General features: G+C 37.8%; 2 protein-coding genes across 5 annotated transcripts in view; one reads left to right on the top strand and one right to left on the bottom strand.

Annotated features, from left to right (window-relative positions):
* LOC103037817 (rho GTPase-activating protein 26) overlaps positions 1 to 6,989 on the top strand; it is a 182,792-nt gene extending 175,803 nt beyond the window's left edge. For all 3 annotated transcript variants that reach the window (XM_049466306.1, XM_049466305.1, XM_049466307.1), the window contains 2 exons: positions 2,669 to 2,760; positions 5,758 to 6,989. In XM_049466306.1, the coding sequence (XP_049322263.1) occupies positions 2,669 to 2,760; positions 5,758 to 5,846 (181 nt within the window). In that variant the 3' untranslated portion in view covers positions 5,847 to 6,989. The remainder of the gene's footprint in view (positions 1 to 2,668; positions 2,761 to 5,757) is intronic.
* A 5,909-nt stretch (positions 6,990 to 12,898) lies between these two features.
* LOC103044415 (glucocorticoid receptor) overlaps positions 12,899 to 22,836 on the bottom strand; it is a 96,310-nt gene continuing 86,372 nt past the window's right edge. For both annotated transcript variants that reach the window (XM_022676219.2, XM_015605259.3), the window contains 2 exons: positions 19,560 to 19,717; positions 12,899 to 19,189 (listed from right to left, as the gene is read on the bottom strand). In XM_022676219.2, the coding sequence (XP_022531940.2) occupies positions 19,037 to 19,189; positions 19,560 to 19,717 (311 nt within the window). In that variant the 3' untranslated portion in view covers positions 12,899 to 19,036. The remainder of the gene's footprint in view (positions 19,190 to 19,559; positions 19,718 to 22,836) is intronic.

Raw genomic sequence — 22,836 nt, forward strand, 5'->3', positions numbered from 1 at the left:
TTTTCATTATTTCATTCACATCATAATATAATAATATATCTCTCTGCCCACCTATGAAGATGAGTGTGATGCCAAGTAAACATTTAAAACCAAGACGTTTGACAAGATTCGTGTTCTTGTTTCAGTGAGCTATGAGTGAGAAATGATTAAACAAAACATGCACTGAATATTTGGCAACCCGAAAAAAAAGGTAACTGAAATGAAGAAGTAAAAAGACCTAATTATTTATAAGAAACCACTATTTACAATTCCCTGGAAATAATGGTTTGTTCTTCAGTTTTCCAAAGAACTGCTTACATTTCTCTGTAAATTCTAAGTTAGCTAGCCAGATGTGACTCGAACAGCACGGCTTAACTAAATGTATGATTGAAATAGCACTACTAAGATGAATCTATGACGACTGCACTGCCGAGATATATGTATGATTAGAGTGGCACTACTAAGGTGATTGTATGACTAAAATTGCACTGCCATAGTACATTTAACTAGAATAGCACTGCTAAGGTGAATGTATGACTAAATTGCACTGCTGAGGTACCTTATATTTCACACTATATGGCGCACCATATTATAAGGTGCACTATCAATGAACCTCTATTTTCTGGTCTATTTTTATACATAAGGTGCACCGTATTATAAGGCACATTTTAAGAGACACTATAAGATACTTCTAATTCAGCAGGTCTCACCACCTCACTGGGTGGTGGTGATGGCAGGTGCTTTATCTCACTTTAGGCTGAGGACTGGAAGACTCTTACTAATTTCTTACTTTATTCCAGTGGGGAATGTTAGCTAGGTTATTTAATGTTAACTACTTTATTTCAGTGGGGAATGTTTTAGCTAACGTTAGCTAGGTTGTTTAATGTTAACTAATTTATTTAAGTTAGGGTGACCAAACGTCCGTATTTCCCGGGACATGTCCATATTTCACGTCCTGTCCCGGGCGTCCTGGATTTTTTTCAAAAAGTGAGGAAATGTCCTGATTTTTAAATTACCTTCATTGGACCATTACATTTACAGGCACTAGGGCACTGCGCACGGCGCTGCGTGTGACATAATCCCTGAGCCGCCTCAGTGAGAGCAGCCCTGTTCTTAATCAGAATGTAGACAGTGTGACTGTCAGTCAGTGCTGCCAACTTAGCGATATTTAGCCAATTTTCAGACCCTTTAGCGACTTTTTTTTTGTAAAAAAAAAAAAAAAAAAAAGCGACTACCGACAAATCTAGAGAGTTTTTGCGGTGTTATTGGAGACTTTTGGCGACTCTGAGATGAACACACGCTCTCTTCAGCCGCGCTGCAGCGGCTGCTGCCGTGAGCCCCGCCCACATCACTCACGGTGCAGTCTCTCAGTCAGAGCTTACACACCGCTCCACCAATACCCACAGCCACCGCTGACTGACCCCGCCCCGTATTTACAGATCAGGATGTAAATATAACTGTCTTCAGTGTGACACGAAAAAAATATTGAATTTAACTCACACAGTCTCAGTCAGTCTCTCACCACATTCACCACGTAGCCTGTCACTCACCTCCTCCACAGTGTCTGCCTCTTTGTAAAAAGCTAAATATCTATTGAACCATTGAACAATTTGTCTATGATAGCTTTAAAAATAAAGAAAACGTAAAAAAATAATAAAATAAAACAAACAAACAATTAACAATTCTGGCTAACTGCTGCTCTTATAATAACATTTAAGGACACGGCAAAAAAAACTCATTTATGTAATTCACGTAAAAATGAAGTTACTGTAAAAAAGTGACGGCCCATTTAAAAAGCAACAGATGTTGTTCATTTGTAACGTTTCTAACATATTTAGGATGTTTTTTACACACTTTTGTTCACTCCCACAACCATAATCCTTTACAGCTTCAAAAACATGTATTATGCAAATTAGGTGTTGATGTCATTTAGCTAGGTAAGCTAATGTTAACTACTTTATTTCAGTGTAAAATGTTTTAGCTAGGTGGCTATAAGCCCAGAGCTAAAGATAGCCAGCTAACTCGTATTAGACATGCACAAGGCAGGAGGTATAATTTTGTAGAAAAGCTTATTGGGGGCACACACACACACACACACACACAGAGCTACAGAGCTACTTTCACTCAAGCCTGCCATATATTGTACAGAGAGCAATGCAAACTTTTTAAGCTAAGCTAACCTAGCTAGTGTTAGGTTAAATGGAGGTTTGCAGAGCTTGTGCACAGCACAGTGTAGCAGTCTGTGAAGTCATGTTCCGAACACTGAATATACTATCTGGTGCTCGCCATTTAGTGTGTTGCTCACCACTTTTTCACATAAAAAAAGTCCCTTCAGGGGCTTCATACAAATCAGTGGATCCCTGAAGTAAAAAGTGTAAGAACATGCCTCATTCTTATCGAAGAGTAGCAGAAATTTACATACCAACTTATTACTGCCTGGTTTACTTACATCCTCACTCCTGTAGTCTTTAAGCAGTTTGTGGTGATTCAGATGCTTTGCTCTAATTCAATGGTTTGGATACGCTCCGTGTGTCTCAGACCTGCTATTACGGAAAATTGTCATGATAGTTTCCACACGCTAAAAAATAGGCCCTCGTGCCAGAGGACAGCGAGTGTTTACGTCAAGTGCTGCAGATTTAAGACTCTACTGCACATGATCTGTCTTTCTCTCTATCTCTCTCCCCTCCAGCCCCCCTCCGCGGAAGGCCCGGGCGCTGTACGCCTGCAAAGCTGAACATGACTCAGAGCTGTCTTTCATCGCTGGGACTATATTTGAGAATGGTGAGTGCCTCTGCGAGGCAGGGCCGTCAGTCTGACGCTTATTTTAAACTCCCGGCTCCATGACTTCATTAAATCTGCTCTGGGCCTATAGATCTTTAATAAAACTCTCACCTCCCCGTCGTCGGCCAGGACACACACCAGTATATTCAGGACTGTCTGTCTGTGTGAAAATGGAATAAGATAAAATATTAGTCTGTTTATAGCTTTACAGTCTTGTGATTTACAAAAATATTGTCAGTGCTGCAAATGCTTTAGTATTCACTTGTTTATTACTTGGGTTTGCACTGAAACAGCACAAAATAGTAGAGAAAAATAAAATAAATAAATAAATAAATAAAAAGAAAACTCTGATATTACAGCATTCCATAAAGAACTCCAGAAGTCAAATGAACTGGACAAAATAAATACAATGAAACCTTTTCAAATGTAACAGAAATAATAAAGAGACATTAGCAGAGTGGCTAACAGCTAATTCTGCACTAATTTGGCCATTTTATGCTAACGTTAGACTTACATAACTTCTTAAAGAGTGTCTGTTAATGCAACCAACAGCATATGATCAATTATAGTATGATTAACTATTTGTTGCTTGACACAAATAAAATTCAGCTACTTCATGCCATTTGGTAGACTGTCTGTTCCGGCTAAAACTATTTCCAAATTCCAAATGTCAATATATATAGCCCTGCCTTCTCACAATATAGCGTATGATGTAACGTTTTAAAATCAGGAATCGTTTTGCTCCTCCGATCTGTCTTTGCATCTCCAGTGTCTAATATCAACTGTTTTTCCTCTGCTAATATTGTTTATTTTCAACAAGAAATCAAAACCACATTTTTATGTCCTATAAAAGGCAGGATTACACTAAGTGGAAGTGGAATTTAGTGACTGACAGCCTTTGTATAACAAAAATAATTAAATAATATCAAGAATAATTCTACTGCAACAAAAGAAATGTTAGTTTTATGTAGTACTATTAATATTAAATATAAATAAAAAATGTTTTAATATTAACTAATAATCATGTATCATAAAAATAATGTAATGTATAATGAACAAAGATCGACCACAGTACTAAAGCATGTGCATATAATGTGTAAACATTTTTTTTTTTTTACAAAATATACCCTTACAACAAGCATGTAATAGACTGCTTTTAAGACAGAATACTTCTGTTATCACAGTATGGGTTTTGTTTCCTGTTTTTAAAATGCTAACAGTATTATAGTGTGTGATACAATATGGCACATTCCTATCTATAGCAGCTGTAGACTCGAGTTGTGGTCGAGCTGTCAGGCAACTAGGTAGTTAAAAAATCAAAAAATTGCCGCATTAAAACTGAATGTGGGAATGCAAAAGATAATGTGCAGAAACAACTCATTCCAGAAAGGTCTCTGTGAGTCTGGATTTAATAGGTGTGGCTGTTGGGTTGTAATTGGAAATCGTTTAAAGGGGTCGCACAGTAAAAAAAGGTTAAAAAATCGTAATTTTTTGCCTTTATCAGAGGAATCGTTTAAGTTTGTGTTATGTAAAAAGGCTTATGCTTTATTTTTATGTATTTATTTTTTATTATTTTTTATTATTTTTTCTATTTAGAGTGAAATAGTGTAAAAAGATGATCTTACCAGATTTCAGGCACTCGATGTGAAGCATGCAGTGTACCAAGCAGGAATACAGCACGTAGTGTCCAAATTCAGCCAGCACACACATTTCCAATGCTGTGCTTAATAGTAGTAGTAACACAGTTAAGTCAGCGAATTGTATTTCAGGCAATTATGTGTGTCCACCATCAAGATGACATTTTTGGTAAATCCCTCTCTGCTGTATTTACAGGGATAAAGTGAGTTTAAATGAATATAGAGGCTAGCTGATCCAATTTCTCTTTAAATGCTGACTCCAGAGGACACCAGAGCAGGCTGGCTTAGGGCCAAGTGAGCGTGTAGATGGTGGTAGGGCCGTGCCCACTGCACACGTGCTGTCTGTTAGCACTATATGAACAGCATCCCTCAGCAAGATCATCGTGTCTATATATATTTAAGATGATCATCCTCAGCGACAGCCTGACCAAGAGACACACAGTGACATAAATGGAGCGTTAGATACGTGAAAACAAGCACTGACTCTGATGTGTGCAATGTGAAAGTGCCTTCAGACATACAGAGAGAGAGAGAGGAACAGAAGGAAATTGGACCAGACTGTTGACACTAATAAAGGAACATCTAGCCTTCTGACTCCTGAATTTCTAACACAGTGTACAAAAGTACTGTATTTTTTGCACTATAAGGTGAACTCAAATGAATCCTTTAATTTTCCCAAAAATCGCCAGTGCGCCTTATAATCCGGTGCACCTTATTTATGAGTTTTACCAGTCAGGTTGGAAGGAGCAGTAAAGCCACTCCACTCTTATACAGGCTTTTAATTTAGTTCTCCAGAAACAAGACTGTAGCAGTATTAGCATTAGCCGCTAAACGCATCTTTTGCCGTTCAGAGGGTACACCAGGAGTATATGCGACTGTAGTCTGCGTGATTACTGTGTTAAAACAAGGTATGTGGGACAAACAGCTAGCTGATATCATCCTGGCTTACCAGAACACTCAGGGTTCCTCAGTGTAGCGACATTAGCCGCTAAATGCTAGTGGTTAGCTGCTAATGCTAATATCACTAATAGCTAATAGTGGAAATCTGGAAATCTAAGCTTACTGTAAATAAAGGGAAACGCTTTCCTCACCCAAATCAACAGTTTTCAGGAGAAAAATCTGTGTAGATTATCATCTAGTGCTCATTTGACTTTAAATTAATATATTTTTTAAGAATTACAGTTTTGCTTATTAGCTTTACTTAACTTAGATTTCCTAACTCCCCACTATAAACTCCCAGCGGCGAGACCTGCTAAACTAGAAGAAAAACATGGCAACAGCCCTGTTCCTTACTAGTGTTGCATAAAATGCACCTTAATCCATACAGTAACCTTAATTTTGTATTTTTCCTTCTTTACAGTTCATCCTTCAAGGGAACCGGGCTGGCTAGAGGGAACCTTGGACGGACGGACCGGGTTAATACCAGAGAATTATGTGGAATTCATGTAGCAGTGGACTGGAACACAGAAAGCTACTGCAACGAGCCGACAGAAGACTGAAAAGACAGCGGCACAAGTTTTAAATGTCATGCTTCCCAAATCCAGAGGAAAGATGTTGGGGGTTGTTTGTGCTATGTTCATGTCTGTTTGCGAGTGTCTGTGAGAAAGAGAGAGAGACAGAGAGAGTAAGTGAGAGAGAGATTGATTGATGGTGAGAATGCTAGGCTAGGCTAATGTAGCTTTTTGCACAGAGCTTCATTACCCTTCGCCCACAAACTGCACTGCCACCACATCAAACATCTTCAAACGCTGGTTTCAAGACGAAAAGAAAAGAAAAGAAGAGAAAAGAAAAGAAGAGAAGAGAAGAGAAAGAAAAACGACCTTGGGACCAAGATGTTGCTGCTCCTCCCACAGTCTGAGCTTTGTTTTCAGGGGATGCTTAAATCACAATGGAGACCCCTCTTCCCCCCCAACTTTCCACCCTCAAAGAACATAATTATAAATGTGAGCACTTACTGTTTGTCATCGTGGTTCTGGGACACTACAGAAAGTGCAGGCTGCTTCCCTGCAGCCCCCCGGGGTCTTTTCTGGGGTCTTTGGAACTTTTGGAACGTCCCCTTATCCTGCTCCATTCATTTCTATACCTTTCTCTGTGATATGTTTAGAACTACTACTGCAACAACAACAAAAATGTTTGTTAAAAAATTGTTAATCATGGACACAAAGACTAATTTGAGGTTCTCTGATTTGAAGAACTTGCACTCTTTTGTATTTAAGGAAACAATTGTAAAATATACTTTTCAATTTTCCTCTTCCTCTCTTTTTCTCAGCAGGTATATAAAAGGGTAAAATGTAAAAAAAAAAATGTGAATCAATTTTTGTCATCTGTAAACCGCTCTTTTATTTATGATGCATTCTCTCCTGATTTGTGTTCTCCTGAAGTGTATTAACATTGTAAATAATTTGACAAGTTGATAAGGTATAATTTTTATGTATAAAAAAAAAAACAAATTATATTTTGTACTCTAGCTTACTAACTTAATTGTGTTTTTTGGGCATCAAAGTTCTTTTTACATTTTTTTAAAAATATATATAATTCAATGTTGGAGCCTTAATATTCTTTAGAATATTAAATCATGTGATGAATCAATGACTGATGTTCATGTTGTCTTTCCTAGAAGTAAACCATGAATTTTGAACTGTAAATATATTCTTTCAAACTAATCTTTAGCTATTGAGCATATTGAGGACCTGGCCATTCTAAAACACAATTTTATTTTGCACTATTCTTTAGTTGATTAGAAACCATTGTGTAATCGTGTGGGTCATTGTCTTGTTGGATGACCCAACATTTCTTCAGCCTGAGGTTATCAATTGCTGCAATTATATTATTTTTTTTTAAATTATATGCAAATACAAAACTTCTGCCAAATTTAGCCCCCCAAAAAATTGAAAGATAAGTTCAAGTTTCCATTTACTACAGTTAAAATACTATGATCAGGAGAGAAACAAGCAAAATTGCAAAATAATTTTCACAGTCATTTGCATTTCTTGAGTGTCCTTTTCGTCTTGTTGACATACAATACAATAGAAATAAAAAATAAATATAGATTCTGCTCCATCACAGACTATATTGATGTTTCCTAAGCTACATACAGTTTATCAAAGGGGTGATTTTTGCTGCTCAGATTCACATTGACGGGTCATATTCACAAACGTAAGTGAGCTGTATCTGTGTGTAATGTGAATAATTCTGTCCCTGAAACGCCTCACATGCGCACATTAATACATGTATAAACGTCTCCTTCTTCACCACCAACAAAAAAAACATCATATTTGAGAGACGACTCGTAGCTTTATAAAGGTGAAATGGATGAGTAAGCGGCTCATATGTGGAGCATCTTTTACTGGAGTGAAGAGCAAACAGCTGGTCTGAAGTAGGTGGTTTGCTTTTGCTGTTTTTTCAGCTATAGCTGCACAGCTGCACCGAGAGATGTGTCTGTGGGTATGAGAGAGAAGCACGAGCGCAGCGTAAAAGCAAAAATGAATCGCATGAATTCAGATTTGACCGTTCACATTCATGTCACATGTGCATGGATCAGATACGTATCTGATTTAGGACCACATGTGAAAGTGGCTCAAATCTGATTTGAAAAAATCTGATTTGGCATGTTCACACAGCCATGAAAAAATCATATCTGAGACACATTGAGCAAAAAAAATCTCATTTGAGTCACTCCAGCCTGGTAATGTGAACGTAGCCTAGGAATGAGTCGGCAACTTAAGGCTTTAACGTGCGACAACATCAGAGTTTTACTCAAATACAAAATTCGGTTTCCCTCAACTACAGTAAAGGACCTAACAATGGCTGAAATCTGTTCCTAAAACAAACAGCACCCAACATCCCCAGTTATCTGAAACCGAGGTTAGCAGTTGAAGTCATGGAGTGATTGTGGACAGTGGTAGGAACCCGAGACTCACATGAGGTGTGAAGAAGGCAGCTTGTTGAGAGGCATCTTAAGGGGCTAAATAACACGGGCTTCCCTGCTGGGGCTTTGGACGGATGCCAGGACAGTGGATACGGAGCAAGAAACAGGAGTGTTGACTTTGATCCCTGAATAATCCAGGCCTGTATATTAATAAACTACCAAACAGCACTTCCCACCACGCCAAGTATCTGCTGAACAACTGGGATTTGATTCTTCAGAGGGCAGACTGGTGGATTTAAAGATTGCAAGAAAGTCAATAGTAGGGCTGGGTATTAACAGCAACCTCCCAAATCGATTCAATTCTGATTCAAAACATGCTGATTCGCAGCTTGATTTGATTTCCAATTTGATTCAATTCGATAATGATTAATTTGGGAAAGTTTTACATCTGCGTACAGGCCTGGAATATGAAATAAAATATGGTTCCAAAGCATTAAGAAACGTTGAGGCTTTGAAAGCCATTATTTGATAAAATTCTGTATAGACCTACATCCTTATATATAAAAGTTTTTTTTTTTGGCTCAGGAACAGTTAAGAAAGAAGTAACTTCATTACAAATGTCCTGTTCCAATCCCACTTAAGAACATCTTAAGATCAAGAACATTTTTTTTTCTTAAATAAAGCCAATAAAATCAGGTAAAAGACAAAAGGAAAAGATAAAAAAAAGTTTCATTGACAATAAAATGAAATAAACATCTAAACCATGCTTTGTTCTCAAGAACCACACTAGGAGAACCAAAGTGAACATTACCAAAGAAAGGATCAGAACAAAACATAACCATATATATTGGTGCACCTTTCTTACCTGTGACACAATCAATCATTAAGTCCTCTTTGGTAGCCATCTTGGATTCCTACCTCAATACTGCAGCCAGGACTCCAATTGGTCAGCCGGTGGTGGATTCAGCAGCACTTCCTGTAGAGGCAAAGTGTTTTCTCCTAATTCCACTATATTACATTTTTATACACTGCCTGGACACCCATTCTAATATTTGGTTGGACCGCCTTTATCTTTGATTGCGGCATGCCGTCACTTTGTCATCGTTTCAAAAAGCTTCGGCAGTGTCACAAGATTTATTTCAATCCAGTGTTGAATTAATTTTTCACTAAGATCTTGCAGCAGCATTGATGATGGTAGAGTCTGACCACTGCACAAAGTCTTCTCCAGCACATCCCAAACATTCTCAATGAGGTTTAGGTCTGAACTCTGTGGTGAACTCTCAATCCATGTGTAAAAATGATGATCTCATGCTCCCTGAATCACTCTTTCACAATTCCAGCACCATGAATCCTGACATTGTCATCTTGGAATATGGCCGTGTCATCAGGGAAGAAACAATCCATTGATAGAATAACCTGGTCTGTATTCAGTATATTGAATTAAATCCAGATTGTGACTTTTTTTTTTGTCCAGGCAGCGTATTTCACATATATACACAGCTGCAGTCAAATGTTTGGGCACATTCTCATTAAAATGTGTTCTTTAGTTGTATTAAGAACAAAAAACCCGACCAAGGTTGTTTGGGATGAGTTGGAGCACAGATTGAAAGAAGAGCAGTGAACAAGTGCTCCTCAGCACCTCTAGAACTCATTTAAGACAACTGGAGAACCATTTTAGGTTCTACCTCATGAGTGAATCTTCATTCAAAGTATCTGTGTCTTCCAGCCAAGCCCTTGAGATTAAAGCAGTGTGTGTACAAGTATTGTCCTGTTGGAATGGTACATCGGAGTGTGCCTGTTAGAAGAAAAGTAGGTCCACTGGTTACAGGACCTTATTAACGTAATGTTGGATTGTTAAAGGTCCTGTAATGAAGACCAAATCTGATCTGGCCACCAAGCGTTGATCCTCTTCCACACACGGATTTCTTGGTCGTCTCCACCAAGACAAAAGCAAGACTCATCACTGAAGATGATCCGCTGCTGCTGATGAGTAACTCCATGACAGTCTGGCACGACTACGCACCAATTATCATTCCTGCTGGATGACTCTTCCAGAAAAAAAGTAAAATGCAAACATTTTTTGGCACAGAGTATAATTAAAACTTCTTCTGTATAATTAAAAAATCTTCTGTTGTCTTCTTTTGTATTTCTGCTTCTTTCTCTGTATTCTACTTTATCTCTATCTCTTACCTTAATTCATCTCAAGCTCTCCCGTCTCGTCAACCTCGTCCTAATAACCTCACAGAACAAACGCAAAGCTTTCCCACAAAGCCACAAAGAGTCTCACACTGTACAGACTTTTTTTTACAGCGGTTGGGTGAAGGACAGACATAATATCTTGGCACACATCCCGGTCAGTCACATAATCCCATTCAGAGATGATCCCAATTCTTCTTGCAGGGAAGAATTTCTTTGTAAAAGGAAAGGGAATTATGGATTTGTCGTCCTTGGGGTTGTGGAATCTGCTCCACAGTGTCTTTGTTGGACAGTTTTGACTTCTTGGAGACGTGTTGACATGTGACAGGAAACAAATTATTTACATATCAAATATACCCTGCTGAAAAATCCACCTCAGGAACAGCTTTTTCTGTTGGGTAGCTTGTTTTAAATGGTCTAAAGCAGGGGTGTTAAACTTTTTTTTTTTTTGTACAAATTACATAAAGCGTACATACACTATATAACAGAAGGAGCTTCTCTGCCATAGAAACCCATTCTGTGAAGTAGGGCTTGGCGATTTTCCCAATTAATTTGGTTAATTTGAATTACAGTTTTAATGTGATTTTCATACATTTTCATTCTACATCTTTAATATATTATATTTCCGTCATATTGCCCCACTCTTGATGTGATGCCAGATAGAAGGTGCAGATGGATGGGAAATTTACGTACATTTCTGAAGTGTTGTGTGCATTCAACATTCCTTAAACCACAGTGTGAATTATGTACCAAGAATATGTAACAGAAGGCAGTATCACCCACAGTAGACAGTGCAAGTGGGTGGTAATGATTGTGACCGTCTGCATCTGGCTAGAATTGTCCGTGTGAAAACAGAAATGTCTCTGTCGCTTTTTGTGCAGGTCAGTGTGCAGCATCCTTTAGCTTCCATGAGACATGGCAAAAGTCATGGGACCATGTAGCTTTTTTTTTGCTTCTTTTAGAATCAGACTACTGATCATATTCTCTCTCATTAAGCGTATGAATATAGAATATCTGGAGGGTGCTGGAACAGCAGCCACTGACCTAGTCTTAGAGTGCCAAATCCACCAGAGATCCTTTGTAAACACACAGAGGTGGGTCCAGGTCCAGAAAGTAAAAATCCACCCCGGGGTGGATATTTATTTTTAACTAGTGTAAACAGAAATGATTTTAACATACACCTACCTATCTCAATTGTACTTCGCTGGTGGTGTTCCATTGACATATTCTAACCATGTGTTTCTTAACTCTGAATTACTGGGCAAAGCATAAAACACTGATGTGATATTTTTACAAACAACAGTAACAAATACAAACAAAAGTAAATAATTAGTTTTGCCATGCTGTTCCTAAAGCTGTTAGCTCTTATCTGGCGAGGCGTGCCTTTTTTCATGGCTAAATTGGACCAGCCAGGTGGCCAATCTTCATTAATTGCACATTGCACCAGTAAGAGCAGAGTGTGAAGGTTCAATTAGCAGAGTAAGAGCACAGTTTTGCTCAAAATATTGCAATGCACACAACATTATGGGTGATATAACAGAGTTCAAAAGAGGACAAATTGTTGGTGCACGTCTTGCTGCCGCATCTGTGACCAAGACAGCAAGTCTTTGTGACGTATCAAGAGCCATGGTATCCAGAGTAATGTCAGCATACAATCAAAAAGGATGAACCACATCCAACAGGATTAACTGTGGATGCAAGAGGAAGCTGTCTGAAAGAGATGTTCGGGTGCTATCCCAGATTGTATCCAAAAAACATAAAACCACGGCTGCCCAAATCACGGCAGAATTCAATGTGCACCTCAACTCTCCTGTTTCCACCAGAACTGTCCGTCAGGACAATCAATGATTGTGGTCTAAAACCATGTGTTTCAGTTTCATTGTCCAACCCCTGTATATACAACTTAGAGAGACCTATTGTATTTCACAAAGAACAAGAAAAAGTGGAATTTAGCAGAAGGAGACCTTTTAAAAAAGGTTTGCAGGAACCGGCACAGGCTCCGGCACCAACACCAGAAATTTGTTAGTGGAAAAGAGGTATCAGTGTCAGTCCAGTGCTGAGAACGACTCACCACCCAAAAAATACCTGCTCTGTGGTTCTGCTTGGTCCTGACTACTGAAGCACAGTGTAAATAAAGGATAATAAAGTATGCCTACATAGTGTCCTATATGGTCAGCAGAGCTGAAAATCTGTGAATGGACAGGAAGTGTAGAAACAAGGAGGTGGTGTTAATATTGTGACCGGACTGTGTGTATACACCAACTAACCTTGACCTGCTTCTGTCTAAATCAGGCATCAGCCGGCCAAAAGCTGGAATCATGCATGTGTAAGATATAAGCACACAGGAGAAAACTGAGACGAAAGGTCACGAAGGGAAAAAAACACACAGAGCATCAGCAGAGCTGCGGAAGAACGAATCGCTTCCCACACAGAGTGATTTTTGTTCAACATTTAATCAAATAAGTGTAAAGATTGACATTGACTACTTAAGTGTAATACAAAACTATTTTTAAAACAAATAGACATTCTTTGCATTGGATTACATTTACATAACTGAAATACAAACAAAACAGACTTTAATGTAAGCCATATACGAGTGAAATATGATCTGCCCTTAATTTTGAATATAATATTTGCATGAATTTTGTACAAAATAGACTTTTTTTTTTAGACCAGTAATAGGGTAGTGCAAATTGTCAGGCTCTGGTACATTACTTTCACACACAGTTTTTTCCTCTTTCCTTTTTTCTTTTCTTTTCTTTTTTTTCCTTTTTAAAGTAGCTGGTTGATTTTTTACAGCAATATATAATATGAGACCAAAGCCTAGACCTTTACAAAAGAAATAAAAAAGAGAAAAAGAGATAAAACAATACATTCTATAGTATTGGATAATAAGTGCTACTGTAAAATGTAACTGCTTTAAACACTTCTGTATTTTTTTATTACATTTTTCTGTTTTATAATTATATATATATATATATATATATATATATATATATATATATATATATATATATATATATATATATATATATATATATCTACTTTGCTTTGGTCGCTCTGTTGCACTATACAAAATATGCTCCAGTCCCTTGCCCCCCTCTCTAGTTAAAATCCCTGTCTTATTTTATTTTTATTTTTTTAACACAGTGATCTCTCTTAAATCCTTCCTATTGATTTATAGAATAGAATTTACATTTACTTACAGGGCAAACATTATAACACTTTTTTTTGTAAAAAAAAAAACAAAACACAAAAACGATACGAAGCTTCTCGCGCAATAAAATATTTTTTTTTCTGTAGTAAAAGGATTTGAATATGAAACAATTCACATCTAAGGTTTTTTTTTTTTAATTAGTGAAGGATTGTAGAGGATTAGAATTGTTACTGGAAAAGTACTCCTTAATACAAAACCGAGTATGGCTCTCTGTTCTCCCTTTAGCAAGGCCTGAAGTGAAGCAACTGAGGAAATAAGGGAAAATAGAAATTTATGTTTGCACAACTTTTAAAAAATATTATTTTTCTATTTTTATGTTTTTGCTGGAACAGTATGGGTTATGGACTACACTGTATACAGAATATACAGAATAACAAATGTCTATTATGTCACGGATGAATGTACCGGGGGTCTTCTAACACTGTACTGTATGTGAAAGTAAGCCAAAATGCTTGATCTTTCCCAACAATGCAGAGGGCACCTAAAAAAAATAATTAAGAGACCACTTCAGTTTCTGAATCAGTATCTCTGATTTTACTATTTATAGGCATATGTTTGAGTAAAATGAACATTGTTGTTTTATTCTATAAACTGTGAACAACATTTCTCCCAAATTCCAAATAAAAATATTGTCATTTAGAGCATTTGTTTGCAGAAAATGAGAAATGGCTGAAATAACAAAAAAAAGATGCAGAGCTTTCAGATCTCAAATAATGCAAAGAAAACAAGTTTAAATTCATAAAGGTTGAATAGTTCAGAAAACAATATTTGGTGGAATAACCCTGGTTTTTAATCACAGTTTTCATGCATCTTGCCATGTTCTCCTCCACCAGTCTTACACACTACTTTTGGATAACTTGTCAAATTTGGTAAAATCAAAGAAACTCATTCAGTTAAATCATTTTTAAGTGGTCTCTTATTTTTTCCAGAGGTGTATATTTATAATATTAGGCTCAGCCAAGTGTTTAACACAGTAAACCCTTATAAATAATGTAGATGTAGATAAGCCCACTGTTTACAACGTGCACGTTAATACTGCAACTCCAACCCGGCTTTGGGTTTAATAAGTGCTCTCTAATAAAAAAAAAAAAAAAAAAAAAAAAAAAATTAAACAGATTTTATCGATTGATAAAAGGACTTTTAAAAAGTGTTCTAAAAATAAAACATAAAACATGTTACACATGCATGTTTTGAAGTGCTCTATACGGGAACAATTCATTTTGGAATTTCTTTTTCTTTTTTTTTTCTTCATTTCAGAAGTATTCGCACAGGATTGTGTCAGCCCTCTGGATCACGAGGCAGCTGTTCTTTCAGCTTCTATACACCCTTAGGTGGTGAATAATTTCAAAGAGGGGGGAAAAAAAAGATTATTTTTTCTTGAACACAGAAATGTGCTAGTCACGCTATGAGAAAAGTATTTTGAATCACTTTCTAGCGTTATGAATGGCTATGCACACTGAAATGATGACAAGGCTCGTTATTAATAGGCTCACGAGGGTGGACGCAACGCTTCGCTGGTGTAATTTCGGTAAAAACTGTGAAAACTGAAGCACAAGCGAGGGAAAAAGCGAACGCAGGCCTGAGCAGAATGAAGAAGAGTTGATGTTACTTTTGTTCCTGTTCACAAAAATTATCATAAAGTGGTATTTTTCCAGATCCAGACTGGCACCAGAGAAGAGCACCACACAAAAGGACAAAGAAACAGATTCCAGAGCTATGTGTCCAAAAAGACACTAAAACAGTGATGATGCTGCTGCTGCTGCTGGGAGGTCAAACAGGACAGAACAGTTAGCCTGAGGAGGTCAAATGAGTTAAAGGAGAATTCCAAAGATGCAATCACGTTTCATTGTAATTGTAATGAGCCGAAAATGAAAGTGCTTTTGGACTGCTACGTGCTTTTCAAGACAAAATTTCAGTTTGACATAAACCTTGATCTCATCCGCACTGATAATCCTGTATGAACCCTGTCCACTGTCCACTCATGATGTAATGATGCGAATAAACAACTATAGGTTGATGGCAGATGACTGGTTGATGTTAATGCCACTGCTAACTACAGGTCACTGCAGATACAACAACTCTGCCACTTATTCATGAGTGTTGCCAATATCAGATTTAGCTTTTCTTTCTGGTCTTTGTTTTAGCAAATCTTTGTTTTAGCAAGAAAAATGGAAAGGCAGAAGAAGCATAACATAGAGATGAATACAAAATAATTATTTGTTTATTTTTTCCCATTCTAGTATTCCAGAGGTTGGGAATAAACATCTTTAGAACATGCTCATAATGCACTCTTACCCTTTGATTGTGCATGAAGGCCGGTGTAGAGTTCAGTTCTCGGTTAATGTTTTGTGTTTACTGGGTGATGTTAAAGAACTGATTTCTAACAGTCTGTGCTTTTAATTATAATTTTTTTGAGAATCTGAGAATAATTGAATGTGAGATTTGGTTGTCTAGATACCAACATTGTGTAATGTTGCGTATCAGTAAGATTTTGCTATTGCATATCAGGTTGTTATATTATTGTCTAATGCTGTTAGTGAAAATCTTCAGCTAATACCAAAGTCCTAAAGCTAAATACCTAAATACCAAACACTTTTTTTATTTTTTAGGTTTTCAATCATTTTGGAACTTTTTTCACCATTACATGAATTAAATTGCATAAATATATTTTGTCCTGGTTTTCAAACAAAGAGCAATTTACTCTACAATTACAACAAAATATTTAATGAACTCTTTTTAATGAACATTTTTACCATCCTAACAGACAAACTAACCAAATTATTATAAATTAATATACCAAGCTTTTTGTCATTTTTGGATGAATAATTTTGATTGTCCAATATCCTGTGCATAGCTAATCACTGGCTGTTTCTCAATCTGCATTCTTGTCTGTACTTGTTGTTTTTGTGAACCCCGGAAATGTCACCATTTACAGCCTAAGTACTGTTCTATTTAAAAGTCCTCAGTTAGCTAAGAACACTATAAATAGCCGGATGTGTTCTAGCTCCTCCCACATTATTGAGGATGCATGAACGGTGTGGGCTTCTTACAGTCCGATATCCCAGAAAGCACCTTGCACCAGTATTGGAGTAGTGAGGCTATGTACAGATGTGCTTCTAAATTATCGGAGATGTGCAGTCTCATTAGCTGGACAGCTCTAGCATTACAACGATTTACGCTCCCCTGAGAAAGTGACATCATCAAGTACGCACCTGTTTCAATTACAGAAGAACAGAATTGCGTCCTCCCTTCCTTGGGAGTATTCACTCCCGAGACAAACTTGCCAAGTTTGTACTGGCCAAGTATGGGAGTCCAAATTTGTGTCCTCGTATTGAGAAACTGTTGCTTTAGGATGAAACAATCCGTATTTTTCGCCTATAAGGTGCCCTTAAAACCCCTTCATTGTCCCAAAAATAATCAGTGAGCCTTATAATCTAGTGCACCTTACGTATGAATTTTACCAATCTCGATTTAAGGAGCAGTAAAGCCACTCCGCTGAAGTACAGAGTTATACAGGAGTTTCCCTGGCTAACACTGATGGAGCGGCATTCGCATTACCTGCTATCAGTACGCCACTAATGCTAATACTCCAGCTTCAGTGGAACTCTGGAAATCTAAGCTTACTGTTAATAAATGGAAGCGCTTTACTCACCCCAAATTAACAGTTTTTAGAAGAGAAATCTGTGTAGATTAACATCCAGCGCTCATTTGACTTGTCTGACTCGTCTGAAATGCTGGTTTATCTTTATCTTAAGTGCTTTCCGTATGGTAATCTGAGTCTTACAGTGTCATTGTACTGGTATCCTGCAACAAACCTAAATCAATCTCTCTCTTTTAGGCTTAAAACATTCACTTGACACAAGGATTAGCATGTAAATGCCAACACCCAGTCAAGTCGATGCTCTGTAAACTCACATAGTCCTGCTGTACAAACATAATGTGTAACGTGCGTTCTTGCGTTATTGTTCTTTAATGATGGTTAAATCACTCACTTACTTAAGGGGGGGGGCGATTTATTTATTACAGATGTCATTGGAAAAGCACTTAGCAGTTAAAAATTTTTTCTTAGAATACCTACTTATGTTGTAGCGGTGGTGCATGTCTGTAAATTCTCCTATTTGACCCAAAAAGAGTGTGGACAGTTTCAGTATAAGAGCAGTAGCTGCATTCCAAATCTGAAGTAAGTTTGTGTGAGTAGCTGTGCTTTACTGGCAGAGCAAACAAAAACTGATCAACCCACAGCTGAACTATGGAAGATCCGAGTCACTTTCTCTTCTTCGAATGATTTACTTACTTGAAGTGACTTTGCTCTCTGTCTGCCTGCCGGCTCAGTCCTAAACTGGGCCTGTACACCACTGCTTACTTCAGGCCATTAAAATTCATTTGATGTGTTTTTGAAGCCCATCAGAGAGTACACAGTGCTCCTTTGATTTATAGGTTACTGCACGTAGAGCGTAGAGGGCAGTGCTTCAGATTTGGCGTGACACAAACAGAAATTGAAAAGCACACATTTGCGCCGTCAGCCAAGTAATTTAGATCTGCAGGTCTGGGGCGTCGGATGTATATAAAAGCATAAACAGCAAGTAGCTGCTGATAAAAGACATCAGATATTTGAGAGATTTGAGATTTTGGGTAAAAATCAACACTAAATAAAAATAAAAATAAAAAATTCAAATACACTTAATCTTTCCATGGGCAGTTCCAGGCGTTTCCATCCTAGTCTTCAGCCACCTCTGAGGATCACTGAGCTGCCAGCTTTAAAAAAAACAAACACGGCTGCTTCAAACAGCAGCAGAAAAAGCCGTGACGGGTACGAGACACAAGCACGAACAGAGCAGCGTGTATGCCACTTACTTGCACTGGACAGAGAAATTGCTAAAGTCATTTCGCAAAGTTGTTTCTTTTTTTTTTTGTTTGTCGTTGTTTTCCCCCGTAAAAAGGCACATTTTCCCTTTTTGTTATACCTCTGTAAACATTGCAGCACTGTGCATGCAAAAAAAAAAAAAAAAAAGAATATTAATAGAAAATATTTCTTTCTTTTGTTAAACCTGTAAAATTAGCCCACTCCAGTCTAATGTAGAAGCATAAAGTGTTATATATTGTGATTTAGGAAAATAAAAAGGTTGAAAAATCTTTACTGTACTGTACTACTGTACTTTAACTGTGCCACAACATTCCTTATCTTTCTGTTCTCCCTCTCAAGAGCCCATTCTCTGGGAAGGACGAAAACAACATTCACTTAATCCTTGATAGTGGAGGGTCTATTCAGAGCAATAAGGGGGGGGGGGGGGGCGGTTAGGCTAGCGGTGGGGATTTAGAACGGCGTTAAGGCATTTTCGTCGTTTCCGTCTAAGGCAGTCATTTCTGATGAAAGAGAAGAGGCTTGACACTCCCGTCTTTGATTTTGGGAAGCTGGTTGCTGATGATTTCGGCCAGCATCTCCGGAAACTCCACGCTCAGGGACTTGTTCACGAATGTGTAGAAGCAAAAGTTGAGCAGCCCTTCCACCATCTGCGAAACAAAGGCAGTGTTTAGGCAGTCAGCAGCGTCCTTTACCACAATGGTGTAAACAGAGCTCCAAGACAAGTGGCCCACTGTTAGGTGCTGAATGAAGTAATAATAGCAAGCCACAGAATACTGAATACTGGCCTCAGTATCTAATGTTGTGATTACATTATAGCATAAAAGCTACGTTTGCCCTCTCTGTTCTGAACAGATTCACAAATATCACAGAATCTCCAGCAAATGTTCTGTCTTTAGCTTAATCCTGCCATTTATTACTATTCATGTCCTCCTACTGCATTTTCTTCGTGCTTTTCTTCATTCAATAAAAAATCCTTTAGAGTTTTTTTTTTCAAAGCTTTAGAGAAAGAAAGCTTACCTCTTGCATGGAATCCAAAAGCTTAGTGAGCTGGTAGAACCTCTGCCAGTTCTGGCTGGAGTTTTCATCACGTTTGACGATGGCCTTGCCCAGCTCTTTAATGTAGGACATCCGGATCTCTTCAAACACAGCCTGGCTCTTCAGTCCATCCTTTGGTACTGCAACAAACAAATCACAGATACTGTCACAGAATGTAAATGACCAGAATAAAAAGACTATATTATTGGGTTCATTCATGCAAATATTTTTACATATATTACTTATTACTAATTATGCACAATTAAATCCAAATATTGTACCAAATACCAACTGCTTGTTTCTACACTAACTGTCCATTAAATCAGCTCTACTGGACTTTGAGGAGCACTACTACATGCTCAGTGCAGCTGTTAGGATGGTCAATGTTTGTAGAAAAAAAATGATGGTCCTAATATTTTGATATGACTGTGTATTTTAACAATCGGCTTCCTGGAAGCTTTTTGAACAGGTTTTACTGTCAGTTTAGTTCTTCAGCACCGAGGCTGGAGCAGTATTAGCTTTAGCCACTAACCGCGCTAAGCACTAGCTCTTTCACCGTTCAGAGGCGAGTATTATCAGCCTGTAGTCTGCTGCTAACCCTGGCTAGCACTTCTGGAGCAGTATTAGCATTAGCTGCTAACTGCGCTAAGCGCTACCTCTTTCACCATTCAGATGAGAGTATATCAGACTGTAGCCTGCATGTTTACCATGTTAAAACAAGCTACGTTGGACACATTCCACAGTGTAGCGATATCGGGCGGCACTTACTAGCGATAGCAGCAGGCGCCAGCGGTTAGCACCTAACGCTAACGTTGCTGCACGCAGCCTTAGTGGAAATCTGGAAATCTAAGCTTACTGTAAATAAACAGAAGTGCTTTACTCACCCAAATTAATTAAAAAGGTTTTCAGAAGAAATCTGTGTACATTAACATACAGCACTCGTTTGACTTTATAAGAAAATGTCTATATTTATTATAAGAATTACAGGTTTCTTTACTGAGCTTAGCTTCACTTAGGCCTGCTGAATTAGAGGGGAAAAATGCTGACACCCTTTTCCTTACTACCTTACTGCCTTGGTGACCAAAACATAGACATTCATTGATAGTGCGCCTTATAATCCGGTGCGACTTATAATCTAAAAAAAAAAAAAGAGCAAAATTGTTATGAAAACATCTAACATGTCCATTTAATTGCTCATTTCCAACTTTCCCAACTTCACTTAATCACTGGACAGTATGCAAACCAGAGGGAGCAACACTTTTAAAGAGGGATGGGTATAATGCTATATCAGCAACTGGATTTGACGTTCTGGGATGCTGGACTTCAGCCCAGAGAGGTTTTAAAATGTTACTGAGACAGCAGAATGTTGGACATGTGAAACCTAATCCTCAGATAGTCCATTAAACCTCAATGACTTCACCTTCTCAGACGCCCATTATAGGTCTGCGTGGAATAATACCAATTAAAATAAAATAAAAATCTCTTTTAGCCCAGTTTATGTGGTTTAGCATGACCTTGCTGAAATATAAAATATCTTAAAGGCAGTAATATTGCCAAACCGTCAGAGATGCTGGGCTTTTGTTCCAACATTCCAGCTACACAACAAGATGTGTAGCTGGCATCAGCTTATAAATACGTTACTGTATTTCTCGGTGCACCTTATAATCCAGTGTTCTTTGTGCATAATTTTTCTCTTGCGTTCCACAAGTGAAGTGTTATACAGTAGTTTCAGTTTAGTATCTCCAGCACCGGGGCTGAAGCAGTATTAGCATTAGCTGCTAACCATACTAAGCGCAAGCTCTTCTGTCTTTTAGAAGTGAGTATTATCAGTCTGAAGCCTTCAGTGCTCAAGCAGCGTTAGCATTACCCGCTAACTGCGCTAAGCGTTAGCTCTTTCGTCGTTCAGAGGTGAGTGTTATTGGCCTGTAGCCTGCATGTGTTAACTAGCTAATATCGCCCTGGCTTACCGGAATACTCAGATCCTCAGTGTAGCACTGTCAGTGTAGCACTAGCGGTTAGTTGCTAATGCTAATGCTGCTGCACATAGCCTTAGTGGAAATCTGGATTTCTAGGCTTACTGTAAATAAACAGAAGCACTTTACTCACCCAAATAAATGGTTTTCAGGTCTGAAATCTCTGTATATAAATATTCAGTGCTTGTTTGACATTTTTTTAAAGAATTATATATATTTTTTACTTATCTTAGCTTTAGCTGAATCAGAAGGGAAACATGGCGACACCCCTGTTCCTTACTAGTGTTGCATAATGCACCTTATAATCCGATGCACATTAAATATGAAAATATACCAGAAAATTGATGTTTATCAATAGTGTGCCTTATAATCTGGTGTACCTTATAGTGAGAAAAATACTGTAATGTTTTTTTTTAAAGTGTACAACTGTATAAATGTGTTCTATCTTCTGTTGCGAATAAAAAAGGAACCATGCGCTGCATGGAAGAACAGAAATGTAAGCCTGAGAGAAGCTTTTTGTTCAGTGAAGTAGAAAAAAAGTACTTTTTTTAACAGAAATGCAATTTCCATTTCTTGAAGAAGCAATCAAAGCAAATCCTGTTATCCTTCATTTTAGTGCAATTTCAAAAGCAGAAAATGACTCTTTAAATACCAATTAAAGTTGGTCACTTTACAACAAATTATGCCTTTTCTAACATACCAAGCAGCAAGCGGCTCACAGAGTAATGCAGTGGTTATTTTAGACCAGCTGGAAAAGGCTGCAGTGTTTGTTAGCCTACAACACAATATGACATTTGTTTCCTTTTTTTTGCATTTAGAAGCAACAATAAATGAAAATAAAGAGCTGTATCACTAGTCACTAGTGTCAGAACTAGCACACTACAACAAACAGCTATACGTTTATCCGTAATGACATGATTTATGGTGTTTAAAGGTAGAATCTAAAATTCCTGTGATTTCTCATGGTTGGCTTATGCTGAGGTAAATTATTCATACCAGTACTCTCTCGCTCAGATTGTTGTGAAAGGTTTGTTCTGTATCAGCACACTGTGCCATGCTGAACTGGTACTTTATGACCCGCGGTAGTTTGTCTTTGCCTAGCCTCAAAATAGACCTCAGGACATTTAGAATGATGGTGTTACCAGGGCGTCGTAGCAGCAACAGAGACTTTCTGCTGTTCAGTATTAGCAGAGAGACTATGTAAACCATTCTCTCATTTTCAGCTGTGTGACATTTACAAGAAACAATCACTTTCTTAATTAATTCGTAATTATGTTCTAAGTAAT

This window comes from Astyanax mexicanus, chromosome 17, assembly GCF_023375975.1.
Source record: "Astyanax mexicanus isolate ESR-SI-001 chromosome 17, AstMex3_surface, whole genome shotgun sequence".
Classification (NCBI taxonomy): domain Eukaryota; kingdom Metazoa; phylum Chordata; class Actinopteri; order Characiformes; family Acestrorhamphidae; genus Astyanax; species Astyanax mexicanus.